Raw genomic sequence first — 13,961 nt, forward strand, 5'->3', positions numbered from 1 at the left:
TGTCGCTGATGCAGTGCCCCTCTACCAAAACACACACTGGAACTGGTACTCATTTCGCCGACCTCGGAAGGATGACGGGCTGAGTCAACCTCCTGGTGTATATTAATTCAGCAGCCGACAGGGCTTGAACTCAGGACCATAGGATCCCAAGCCACCACCCTAACCACTGAGCCAGCACCAGGCTTGGTGAGTTCTTGTTGCTGGCCATCGAAAGCGCAGCATCTCCAGTGGTCGGATTCTCCTTCATGTGCAGAACTTGGAAGCCGAGCTCGTCCTTACACGAACCTTACACGAACCGTACACACGTGTCACTGAAAGTGACATATGGAGATCGTTCTCTCGAGATGGCTTGTTGGGGATTCCCACTCGCTAATCACCCGTTGATGTGTAAATGCATCTCTCCTTCCTCCTTTGCACGCTCGATCTGGTTCGCTGACCACGTTTCTATACCCAACATCATCTTATCCCTTGTATAATATCTGAGGATGATATTTCTGTTTGTTTATGGTAAATGGACGTGTAAGTTAACCCTTTCAATGTTTGCTTATTTCTGCTCCACCCCACCCTCCACCCTTTTCTCTGTCTCAGGTTCTCAGCACAGGACATATTCGAGAGCAGGTGCTCTTCCACGACCGCTTTCGTTTCCCTCGTCATCGAGCTGTTCTCTCTTCAGAACGACGTTGTTCATTTTGTTGTATAGTTACATTTTTCACATTCTTGTGGTCGCTTGTTAAACAAGTTTTCCGTCTCTTGACGAAGTATTCTTTCTTTTTAGTTTGTCGTCAGTTCGTGTGTGTGTGTCCTTGTTTTTTTTTTTTTGTGTGTGCCCATATTGGTACCTAAAATGCCTGGATCCCACACCAAATCGGCCTCACGGTCCCCATCCCGCTCCCAATCCCGGTCATCTTCGAGCTCTGGCCAGTGGTCTTATTCAAAGAAACGCCGCTACAGGTGAGTTGTATTTCAATTTAGCTTTTCTTCCCCTTCCCTGTAATCGTTCCACCACCACCCCCTTCTTTCTATGCTTATCCCCTGCCTTCACTGACTCTCCCCGCCACCTTCCTTTATGATCCTCATTGCTACTTCCCCTTTCCCTTCTTTTCTGTTCCATCGTCCAACAAGATGTCGTATTGGTAGCACACTTGACTGAGCTCTCGAGTCTGGGTTTTATTCTTGACCCGACAAGTAGACTCAGATTGGAGCTTCGCAGGTAACACCTTGCGTCACAAAGTGCGCCGTCCGGCGGATGGACGTTCAACTGGGAAATCCTGATTTTCGTTGGCCAAAATACATTCGCTAGCTTTGACTCTTGTTTCTCCAAATAACGTTTGCCTACATAACTCTCAAATCTTACGAGATCTTGTATTCTTGTGGAACTGAATGCATGGTCCACAGATGAGGAAGTCATCATGATAGAGTAGCTGCACTGGCCCCAGAAAATACAACACAAATGTTCTTTGTTTAACTCCTTGAGAATTTTCTTTTGTATGCAGAGTCAAGGCTCATGGAAGAGCTAGAAGGAACAGTAGAGCGAGGGGGGGGGGACACTGAAGGACAACATGGAGGGAGACTTGGACAAATAAGGGGAGTGGGACTCAGAAAAATGTTTTTGCTGTTTTTGCTTTCCTTCCCTTTGTTCTCACAATGCCATCCTTATTTGTTTGCTTCTTCCCAGCTCGCATTCACGATCACGCTCGTACTCCCACTCACGCTCTCGATCTCCATCTCATGATCGCTATGGCGGTGGTGGAGGGGGTGGCGGTGGAGGAGGATCTGGAGGATACTATTACCACCATTACCATGGAGGCCGAGGCAATGCGGATGGAGGTTCTGGTGGTTACCTCAATCGTGGAATGCGAAGGCCTTATTATCGCGGTCGCCCTCGAGGAAACTTTCGTTACTTTCGTCCTGGTTCGCGGGGTTACTTTCGGAATCGTGGTAGTCGTGGGTACGGGCCTCCACAACCCTCTGATGGCCCTGGTAGGGGCTATTTTCATCACCATGGCAACAGTGGAGGATACTATCCTCATAATCATCCGCACCATCACCCTCGTGGTGGTGGTGGAAGTTACAATGATGGATATCGTCCTAGATCACCCCGCTACACCCGCTCACATTCCCACTCCCCACGGCACCGCTCTTACTCTCCTCGCTCTCCTCGTCGTCGTTCTTACACACGATCTCGCTCGCGTAGCACAACGTCCACGTCCAGCCGAACCTCTCGCTCACCACGACAGGCTGCCCAGTCTGGTGCACAGCCTTCTGGTGCATCACACCACCACAGCCGACGGTCAAATACTCCTCGTGGAGGCAAGACCCCATCGCCAGCAGGTGCTCCAGTGTCGACTGGTTCAAATTCTCGCATCCGAGCATCACCCTCTCCACGCACTGCAGTTACTGGAACCTCAGCTGATGCGATTTCACCCACAAATGCTACTACTTCTCCAAACAAGGATGGTGATGATGAAAAGGCAACGAAAGAGGAGGGGACACCTGACACAGGTGAGTTTAATGAAGGAAGTTGATCAGATGGGTTTGTTGAGTAATTGCATTTGACTTGTTTTAGATTGCCTATGTTTTAATTTGTCATACAATATGCTGTGCTTTATCTTTTGCTTGCCTGTACATGTTGTGATCACCTTCCCCTGATAGGCAACACATTGTTTCCAGCATACAAGCGTCCTTCACCATCCTTGCAGTCAACCAAAGCAGGTTGGAAGAGTCTGACGGCCTACGATGCCAGCCCTCAAAGAAAGACCCCAACACCACCCCCTCTTGGGACCGAGTCTCATCCAGCAACTCAATCTACCACGGCAGTGACTTCGTCGTTGGTCCCTACCATTCGCCGTCCTTTGGCGTTGTCTGCTCAGACGAGCAAGAAGAATCTTAACCAACATTTGGGTCAATCTAGTCGGCCCATCCTGCCACAAAAGATCACTTTGAAGAGAACGGCATTGCAACCATCGTCTGCATTGGAGACCATCCCCAAGCAAGTGTCAAAGCCCACTGTTGTGTCTTCCACATCTTCGTTTGTGCCAATTTCCTCGGATATCACTGCATCATCTTCCACAACACAGCACGGCACTCCCACCATTGGTGTGCCTCCAAAGGGGGATCCTGAGAGGGACAGAGAGGAGAGCAACAGCACAGCTCAAGTTCCAATGGAAAAGGGAGAACGGTAAGGGGAGGGTAGAGGAAGAGGAGGAAAGTGGGGTTGGGGGAAGAGGGAGGGAAAACACGTAGCCAGAAATCGAGCAAGTCGAAATCAAGGGACTTTTTTTGTGTGTGTGCGTGCGTGCGTGCGTGCGTGCGCGTGTCCGTGTCCCATCCATTTGCTAACTTCATAGCCATTGCCAGTGCTAGCAGATAGGATGGATGCTACTGTCAGCTACGGCTATAATTAGGCTTTCTATGTCACAGTCATTTATTTAACTGACAAGTGTAGCTGTTTCTTCAACCAAGAGCAAAGCTCATGTAACAGCTATATTCAAACTGCTGAAAGGTGTAGTTTCAGAGCTCTTGGTAAACAATCCAGGCATCCTGCTTGATTTTTAAAAAAAGAGGAAGAAAACAAAAGAGTTATTTGTGATAATTTGAGCTTTTTATTTTTATTTTTATTTTTTTCATCTCAGATCTGCACTTTGTCTTTGTACCTCTCACTTTGTGTATTTTGCAGCTACGCCGAGCCACCTCCATCTGGGAGGATCCTACGCCGTCGCCGTCATGGCAATTCGTACGATGATTGCGAAGGAGGTGACAGGGACCGAGGGGGTGATCAGCCAGGGCCCCCCAGGGTCTTGGCATCACGTCGTGAGGGGAAGCTGTACTCATTTCAGCGCATACACTCTGATGATATTGACTCTGGGGGCTTTGGCGAGGAGATAGCCAAAGTTCGACGTGAAAACGAGCCAGCTGCAGAGAAAATAAATCGGAAGCGTGGTAGGTTAAAGAGGACTGCATGAGTTTTATCTTCAAGCTTTGAATTTTTTTTTTTAATGTACAGTTGTCTAATGCTTCGTCATTCTCTGGATAGAAGGGTCTTGGTCTTCAAAGCAAAAACTTCACTTACTCTCTCAAAATGGTGATTTTTTATCAAACTCGCACCTGTGAGAGGTAATTCATGTGTAAAGTGGAACTTGGAACTGCATTCAGTAGAGTGCATATCTCCGCCAGGCTGAACAGTTCACGTTTAGTATTCTACTGATAGGCTGGATCTGCATCCGGACCTGAACCAAAATCTGATCAACTTATTCCTATCACCTACCCAACTCATCCACTAAGTGTTGTCATAATCGTCCGCAACTTTTTAAAATGTAGTGCTATATCCCATTTTTGGCCCAATCTCTCGGTGAAGAATCATTAAAAAAATTATAGTATTCAGATCTTCACCAAAATCTAATCTATTTGTCCTTGTCACACTCCCAACCTGTCCAGCAAGTTCCGAGCAGTTGGCAGATGTAATCTAACCTGAGCAAGTGTAAGGTGTTGGGGATGGGGAAGAACAATGAAAATAGAGATTACAGGATGCAAGGGGTAATTTTGCAGCGTGTCACACAGGAGAAGGATCTGGTGGTGGTAATAGATACGGGAGGTAAACAGGCAGCACAGTGCCAGGCAGCTATAGGTAAATCAAATAGTGTTTTCGGTTGTATAAGGAGGGGGATCATTTATAAATCATGAGGTGGCTTTATTTATTTTTTTTGTACACAATATCAAGGTTCGTATGAGAGCTAACACACAGAATGTACAACAAGGGGATCAGGAGATAAGAGGGGTGGGAGAGGGAAGGAAAAAACAGTGGAGAACAGAGACATGAGGAGATCTGTGGAAGGGAGTGGGATGGGGCGGGGTACACAGGCTAAATAAGACGGACATTACAGGGACTTTCAGGATTTAACATTGTACAGGAATTTAGTGAGGGCCACATCTAGAATATTGTGTGCAGTTAAACAATTAATTTTTTAAAACAAAAACATTTTTCATTTTCTTATTTTGATCTGGTGTTGACAAATTGATGTGGTGCATGCATGATGGGCTAAATGGCCTCCACCTCCACATAATTTCCCTGTAATTCCTTGTGAAGTTTTGTCCAAATCCATCCACAACATTTTGAGATATCCTGCTCACAGACAAACAGGGGTGTAAACATAACCTCTATCCACCCTCATACATAATATGTATATGGCTTCATCAACATTAACTTTCCTTGATTCCTGCTGGCACGGCTTTATTTTCAGGATTGCCGTTTGGAGAGGTTGTGGGCTTAAAGGATCGAAACCTCGATGAAAAACGGTGCCGAGCTGATGATCCAGGCAGTTGGGAAATCAGTCAATTGCTTCTAATTTATGGATATAATTTTACATCAAATAGCTTTTGTAAGTACTTACCGTGTGTGTGTGTGTGTGTGTGTGTGTGTGTGTGTGTGTGTGTGTGTGTGTGTGTGTGTGTGTGTGTGTGTGTGTGTGTGTGTGTGTGTGTGTGTGTGTGTGTGTGTGTGTGTGTGTGTGTGTGTGTGTGCCTTCCTTCTTGGGACTACAGTGCAGTAATTGGTCTTTATTTTGATTATATAGCAACGGTGGGTATTATGGGAATCTATCTGACATTTTTTTCCCATTTGCTGGTAAAGAACATAAAAATCTCAGATATTCACGAGTGAATGCAGATGTCTCCCCGAACAAAATAAATGTCTCCCCCAACGAAATAAATAAAAATAAGCGGGGTGCACAATCTGAGTTTTAGCAGCCTTAAATTATGTAGCCATTCTCTTCCCAATCAATGTCAAGGCAGATTTTTTTTTAAAATCGGAACTGAAGACTCGTGACATCAGAATTAAAGAAAAATGCATGAAAATAAGTATTTTACAGTATTACAAAATGCTGGTCAAGGTAAACGGTATTACTGAATGGTCACATGAAACAGATGGCCACATAATCAAGGTTATTGAACATCGCACAATATTGCTCCATCCAAACCTGAATGCAGAATATTGTGGCCATGCATGAAAGGTGGTCACACAAGACGGGTAACCACACAACAGGTTTCCCATTTAGCAAAATAGACAAAGGTCAGATCAGGCCATAAAATAGGCCAGTGTGACCGAGTTTTCAAAAAACGTCTTCTCCATCACCCTAAGGTGCATCGTCACCGTTATGTGAACATATAACCTTTTTCCGAAATAAGAAAACAAGACCTCAGAACAATGTCTACCTGCATTAGTCTGTCTCAGCTGTGGCAAGGTATTGGTTGTGCCAGGTCTTGTCTGGATTGATTCAAAAATATATACTTGGTAGGCCAGAAACCTGATGTTCTGGTTGGATTTTGACCTTTGACTCCATGTGGAATCTAATTTCCATCTATTTCATTCTGGAGGGGCCATGGTAAATCATACGTTTGCCGTTCTGTTTCTGGATGGGTTGAAATACAGAGGCATGACAAGCCAGACAAACAAAATTTGTGACCATTGACCCAGTTTTTTAAAATCCTGAAAACAACACCAATCTGAAACGCTTCTCCACATCCCTACTGGGCTGATTAAAACACCTTCGTGTCAAATTTAATCTCTATCGACTCAAACACAAAGGGAATGTCTAAATGTGTGATGCTTTGGATATTTTTTTTTTAATGCATCACTTTGGATCCCTTAAAATCGGAATGGGGCCCCAAATTGAAAAAAAAACGAGACACGGTGGGTGTATCGGACTATAGTACATCCGTGCTAAGCTTGTGGAGGATTCATGTTATAACGATAATAATACTGTGTTGTTATCAAATATAAACTACTGTTCAATTGTAATCCTTCATATATTTTATAATGCTGTAATGACATAACCTAAAAGTCCTACACACAGTCTCGGTACAAATCTGGTCATCCTTATCTTTCCAAAGGGTTGAGAAAGTCGGACATTTTGTGCACACTTGTGTTCCCTGGATCCTATTGGTCCTAAGTTGTGCAAATAATCTCTTTTAGCTGAGCTCGCTCACCTCTGCCCTAAACGGCCCCAATATAAATTGGTTTGTTGTAAATTAGCAAGGGTACCCGGCATTGCCCGGTTTATCTTTTGGGGGCCAAAAACACTTCCCCACACCCACTAAGGAATGGGGTCAGGGATCATTTAGTATCACCTTTCACGTAGCTACAAAGGCTTAGGCGCTTTTGAGAGTTTTAAAAATGGCCCCTCATGGTCACCTGTTCAACTCTTAATCCTGTGAGATTTGCGGAAACCCCGTGGAATTGCAACTGTCATGTGTCCATGGCCATGAGAACTGAAACCAAGGGAGCAAAATCAACTTCGTACATGGAGAAATGTACTGTATCCTTCAGGGTGGTCACAAAGTCCCATTACCTCCCTCACCCCCCCCCCCCCCAAATCATCATCTACCCGAGTATATGTTCATTTTGGTTTTTATGACAAAAGTTTTGTGTGTTCATTATATTAATTTGTCAGGTTCTGCGGAGGGGGTAACGGGACTTTGTAAACACTCTGTAGATTATTGGCTAAGAGGCATTGTAAAAGTGTTACTTTAGAAGTGGAATTAGATTATGTTCATCGAATGGATGCTCGTGAATGTGCCATTGATGTTTCTGGGTTAAGTTTGCCCTCGATCTATAAATGTGGTGCAGTTCAGGAAGAAGATGATGATGTACCACTAACTTTGATTCTGGAAGAGGTTTATTTGTATTTAAATGTCTGGGAATTGTTTTGTATTTATTTATACATATGTGTACTTGAATATAACTGCCGTTAATCAAAAAGGCTTCAGCACTATGCAGCGTTAATAAATAAATGAAAAATCAGAAAAAAACTAACCTTTTCTTATTTTTGCCTAAAACACTCGCCGGCACCCACTGACAAACCTCTGAAAATTTGACGAAGATCCATTCAGTCATCTCTGAGAAAAATGGCGATACAGACAGACAAACAGCTCTTATGATATAGATTGTGTCGGTTTATTCAGGATGTGAAATTAAATACTGTTCTCATATTCTCACGGTTTACCTTGATGAGTGTCTTTCCACAGAGGGCAAGATATTGGTCAATGAGGGGGGTGACATGGAAAGAGGGGGTGAGGGGTGTGGTCGCATTCGCGACAAGTCGAGCAGTTCCCCCTCGCCACCGCCAGTTGTCGCCAGGAAGCATCGCCACTCTGACACTTTGACCCCTCCATTGCAGGTCCAGTACGGTTTAATTAATTTTTTTTTTTGACGTAGCAGTAGTCTTGCAGTTCCAAAGGATTTTTCATTCATCTGTCCTCTCCATCCACAGATGTCGATTTCAAGTGTCCCTCGGGACTCAAAAGGAGTACAGGACATACGCATGGACAGCTCTTGCCTGTTTGCTCGGTATTATAGGCACCCCATGAGAATGTTTGGTGCTTTGCCACTCTATTCTTAATTTTTTTGACTTGTTCAAATCCCTTGCATTTGATGGTGGATGATTTATGACCTCTCGGTGGACAAAAATGGCCCTTTTGTTATCGGTCTGTTCTTGTCTTTCAGATCATCCACGGTTACGTTTGAGGCACGGCAACTCTCCCATGATTTGGTGTCGACCTCACGCCAGTCTGAGCACTCATTCAAGTCAATCTTTGATCACATTCCTAAGGCTCCCGCTGCCCGTCCACAAAGTCCAACCCAAAATTTTGTCTCTCACATCGTTTCCCTTGTACATTATGTACGGGGTAGGTGCTTGTCCCTCCCTCATCGTTGCTTGACCAATTCCACAGACATTTGATCGGGATTGTTGAATCTTAACTTTCACGGTGCACTATCAGACACACAAACTATATTTTCAACTAAAAGTTGATAATGGTATATTTACCGCCGTGGGAAATGAGTTGCGGCCAATATTGAGTGTTCGACCTTCGTCGGAGAAATAAAAGGGTTAATGTTCGCAACATTAGCTGCACCTCGTTTCCAATGGTGATGAGCATACTCGTATCAACCAAGATGATCATGGTATTTTATCAACCTTTGCTTGAAAAAATTGATTGACATCTTGTCCGCTGAGAGTCTGACACGTGCCTTCACAGGCACGTGTCACTGTTATATACGAGCAGAGGTTTATACCACACCTTGTACGGAAGGAATTTAGAGTTTAGAAAAAGAGAGCCAGGTACTATGTATAATTTCATTTGATTAATCACTTAATTTAGTAGACAATCTACATGAATGTTCCAATGCATCGAGGGGGTTGATATGCCTGGTCTTGGCTTAATGGTTAGGGTGGTGGGCTTGGGATCTGAGGATTCTGAGTTCAAATCCCACTCAGCTGTTGAATTAATATCAGATGGGGTTGACTCTGCCTGTCATCCTTCCGAGGTTGGCAAAATGAGTGCCAGATTGCTGGTATACTGTGTCGGAGTGGTGACCTGTTCACAATTGTGCCCAGTCGCCAAGGAGACTGCTTAAGCAGCATCAATGCTCTGTTCAGAGTGTGGTCCCACTGGATGGATGGAAGGGATCGATCCTTGTGGAGCTAAATGCTTTTTCCTTGACGGCTCCTGGCCCTCGCCGACCCACAGTCGGACGCGCGATGTCATCACATGGTGCAAACTACTCTTCAATTTCCCAAATTAACTTTGCTTCTCCATTGGGAGGGTGTCTGCTCTTATTTTCTTTATATAATCTTCTTCTTTTTCCTTTTTTTTCAATTCGATATAATATTCTTTCTCATCTATATTTTTCCACTTTTTCTTTCTTTCTATTATCGTTGTCTAAGTTATCTATGTCAATTGTGAGCTTGGCGATTGTAGATATGATTTGTAATACTGCTTACCACTGGGTGGCACTATACGATACAGATTTATATCGAGAATTGGGATCTTCCCCTCACCTGAACCCCCTACCCTGGAGGTTTGAAAAATGTTTTTGTGTGTCTCCATTTACCAAGAGGATGCCATTGGTATGCAATATGATGGCATTACCATCAGTGGGGCTGATTCTATTGATAGACAGAAAATACAACTATATATATATCAAAACCTGTGGAGTGTGATGAGCACTCCCCCGTTCTCCATATAGTCCTACACCAAAGTGTCACCTCCAACTCGGAGGCGTCACCCTGGCGACTCTGTCAAACAGACGAAGATTACATGGTCAACATCAGTTGGACATCAAACAGATCCGGATTTCGGGTTTATTTTCCCGATGGTATACCGATAAATATCGAACCAATGATGACCACATTCGTCGTGTGGTCATTATTTTTGTCATGACCTTTGTGAACAAGCAATTTGAGTTTTCTTTTGGACTTCAAAAAAAGAAAAACAACTTCAAAATATATTATTCTGCAATAAGCATTGAGTGATGTTGCATCTGCCTGTTTTGAATATTGTGATTATTTCATGGATTGATAAAATATCTTTTAATTAAACCATAATGGGAAAACTTGTCTTTGCGAAGGCGATTGTCAGTCTGCATGGGTGAACAGATAGAACGATGGATATAATCAATAGAATGTTGATAGAAGTTTGCGAACTGCCTGGGAAGTACCGTAAGTAGAATCTGACGTTTTGGACTTTAAAGCAAAAGAGGAAACGCTCCGATGAATGGTTAACACCCGAAATGTCAGCTTCTCCTTGCTTACCACGGCAGTTGGCATACCTCAATCAGCGTTCTGTTTATTCTATTCCCTTAGAACAGTTTGAGTACTTTTTAATCGCACTTCACATCCTGGAACATTTATTTGGTTGGTATCTTTGGGTCTACAGTTTAAAAATGAATAATACTGGGGTTATTTTACATTCATAATAATAATGGATTGCCCTGTTTTAAGACAGTTGTTTGTCGACTCGAGACGTCTCCTAATGGACCATGGCCGGCTGTTCGCACATGATGTGAATAATGTGTAAATTTGTTTGAACAATAGGAATGCAGGCTGCACAGCAACCGCACTCTTAAGATGGCAAGTAATTTAACCTGGTATCAAGGAATACCTGCGAAGACCAGAACGCTTGGTACCCATAGTTTAGGCAGAAATTTGTAATTTGTTCAGGGTGCTGGTGATAACTCACTTGCTCTTTGTGAAAGACACCATGGGATCTTTAACATCCACCAGCGACCAGTTCTGGCACACGCGTTCTCCAGATTAACGTACCTCCGAGGGATGCCGCACACACCAATGTATCACCCTGCCTTTAAAACATCACGAGGGTGACAGTTTGTAGCTGCACTGAGATTTGAACCCCATGTTCTACTCGTAATTATTAACTAGCGGAAAAGCCCGTCAAAATGACGGGTGATCCTGTATTTTCACAGTATTCAGCCTTGAAGACTCGGGCTAAAACCAAAATTACGTACAGAAATGTTCCATTTATCTCACTGGTTTATAGCTATTTGGTTGGTCTGTGCCATAAAATGATGGTTTGGAAAAGTTGTTGTTTTTTTATTAAAGACTTTTATTATAAAATATTTTTAATATAAATTCTGAAGAATCAACATGCATTACCTCCAGGACAATTCAGTTTACCGTAGCACTAGAATGGTGGACGTATACTTTTCCTGTTTACAGTTATTGGTGGAGTCAGGCCATCTCGTCTTCAGTTGTCCTACCCTTCCTCCCACCCATGGTACACTGAAGCTTGTGGTGAAGCAGTCGTCCTGAAACAACTTGCCTTTGCCTTATGGAAGGCAAATGTAACTGAGGGTAATCTCAGTTCCCTCCACAAAGCTCGGAGCATGTGTGTGTCTCTACCCTCAGGGGAGCCAGGAAAGAACATCTTTCCAATGTTATGTCTGAACTCTCAAACCCCACTCGAAATCCTGGTGGTGTCTGGTTAAATCTGTTTCTGTTGTATGTTCCCCCTCCATCCCTTCCCTTTCCTCAAATGGCTGCACAGTTGACCCTACATGTAAAAAGGCTGAATGTCTAAACTCGGTGTTTGCTTCTAAATTTTGTGTCCCAAACCCATCGCTTTCTGTACCCACCTTACCCAGTCGCACCCAGCTGTTCCTGGACTCTGTGTCCTTTTTTCCTGACTAGGTGGAGAGCTTGCTGTGAAACCTCAACTCAGATTTTGCAACCAGTCCATACGGCATCAGCCTACGTGTCCTAAAACATGCTCCTCTGCTCTTGCTCACCCTCTCTCTCTCTGTTATATTCACCCTCTCATTTGCTCAAGGTTATTTGCCATCTGCTTGGAAATCAGCAAATATTACCGCTCTGCATAAAAAAGATGCAAAAACAGATCCCTGCAACTACACACCAATCAGCCTTCTCCCAATCATCAGCAAGGTTATGGAATCTGTCATCGCTTCAGACATTATATCCTTACTCTTCTCCAATGGCTTGATTTCTGATCATCAATTTGGATTCAGACCAGGTCACTCCACCCTGGATATGTAGCTTTTGCTTTCCCAACAATGGATGGAGGTCCTCGATGTCAGACATGAGATCAAAGCCATATCCCTAGACATCGTGAGCTTTCGACACAGTTTGGCATCCTGCACTGCTCACCAAACTTTGATAATCGAAGCGTGGAGTCTGATGAGCGATCCCCCGATTGATGTGATGAGCTCGTCCCACTCAACATGTTTTGATTTACCCGCCGATCACATCACGTGCCTTCTGGTTGAATGGTTTAAATTAGCGGGAACAATCGTCTGGCTCGCAGATGGACGGTGGTTGTTTGCAGATTATGCGTTTTTTACCATGTGAGACACAATCCGCAGCGATGCTCACCATAACAGTCAGGAGGTGCGTCTGATGTATAAACGACAAATGTGGTCTTTATTGGAAGACTGTCCTGATGAGGGCAAATTCGTCTGAAATCCGGATAGGTGGCTCCGTTTGATGTTTAACTGATGTTGACCATTTAATCTTTGCCTGTTTGACAGTCGTCGGGTGAAGGCCTCTGGGTTGGATGTGACGCTTTGGTGTTGGACTATATCCAATGGAGATCGGGGGAGTGCTCGTCACACTCCACATGTTTCGATATTTATAAATATTTGTCATGGCTGTTATTTCTTTTGAAATACCTTTTTGGTATGTACTTTTAAATGCTGGCTGAAAATCCAAGTGAAGCTATGAACTTATGTCTTTATAAATCAGAATTATATTTTGTAAAATAGTTTGTGGCTGAAAAATAACGACGTATATTTTCTTTAAATGCTACATTGTTGTTATAAACTTCCTTTTGCCACCAGAGCATCGTTTCCCACCTTCACCTCTAACACTCAATGAAAGATTTGGAAATCTTCCAAAGAAAGCCCAACGGAGTCCCGAGATCCACAGGTACGCTGAGGGGTTGGTGAAGATGGATTGTCTTCAGTGATAGGGATAGAGGCAGCTTGAATGTGCTTCGAGATTCTGACAATTTGAGAATGATAGTGTGATTTCCAGACAGCTGTTTGAACAAAGCCACTTGTTGCTATGCGGTTAAAAACACAAAGTAGTGTAATTGTATATGATGATGTTATATTTCATTGTTCATGGTGACTTTCCATTAGTTGTCAGACTGTACTTTGCTCTCGCTTTTACAATTTGGAAGAAGGGGAATGCATGCATGCATGATTGTAATTTTTACATTGTACAGCAAGTAATCATACTGCATGTTGTTGGGTGTTGCTTTGACTTTGAGCATCGTTACATGTTGGGTTGTTCTGGAGCAGCTAAAATATACAAGGGCGGGTCAAATGCCTTTGTATCCATGTTTACTTACCTACCACCCCACCTCCCCATGCCTAACTTGGCTTCTAGGTCACTCCCCTGTCTCTCTCTCTCTCTCTCAAATATTCATGGAAGAGGCATCAGGAAATGAGGGGAACAAAGAGAGAGGGAGTGCAAGGGAAGGGGGGATGGAAATGCTTTGCTTGAAACTGAAGCACAAAACGACAACGAATGGCGGATTAAATGAACCCGGGCAATGAAACGGCTAAAGAGAATAAAACGAGGAAAGCGAAGCATTTCTTGGATTGGAAACGAATGGTGGAGCCTTTTTTTATTTTCATTTTCTACCGGTCT

General features: G+C 43.7%; 1 protein-coding gene across 14 annotated transcripts in view; it reads left to right on the forward strand.

Moving 5' to 3' along the window:
* The window catches only part of LOC147013976 (uncharacterized), a 57,128-nt gene that overhangs the window by 883 nt on the left and 42,284 nt on the right, over positions 1 to 13,961 (forward strand). For 13 of the 14 annotated variants that reach the window (XR_015050590.1, XR_015050591.1, XR_015050593.1 and 10 more), the window contains exons 2-9: positions 589 to 951; positions 1,676 to 2,502; positions 2,653 to 3,178; positions 3,677 to 3,939; positions 8,020 to 8,171; positions 8,265 to 8,341; positions 8,498 to 8,679; positions 13,145 to 13,232. Coding sequence is in view for 9 of the 14 variants with exons in the window: in XM_085851460.1 (XP_085707586.1) it covers positions 845 to 951; positions 1,676 to 2,502; positions 2,653 to 3,178; positions 3,677 to 3,939; positions 8,020 to 8,171; positions 8,265 to 8,341; positions 8,498 to 8,679; positions 13,145 to 13,232 (2,222 nt within the window). In the remaining 5 variants the exon portion in view is untranslated. The remainder of the gene's footprint in view (positions 1 to 588; positions 952 to 1,675; positions 2,503 to 2,652; positions 3,179 to 3,676; positions 3,940 to 8,019; positions 8,172 to 8,264; positions 8,342 to 8,497; positions 8,680 to 13,144; positions 13,233 to 13,961) is intronic. The other variant, XM_085851459.1, reaches the window with a different exon arrangement.

Source organism: Eptatretus burgeri, chromosome 13, assembly GCF_056783735.1.
Source record: "Eptatretus burgeri isolate ZD-2024b chromosome 13, Ebu_testis_v1, whole genome shotgun sequence".
Lineage (NCBI taxonomy): Eukaryota > Metazoa > Chordata > Myxini > Myxiniformes > Myxinidae > Eptatretus > Eptatretus burgeri.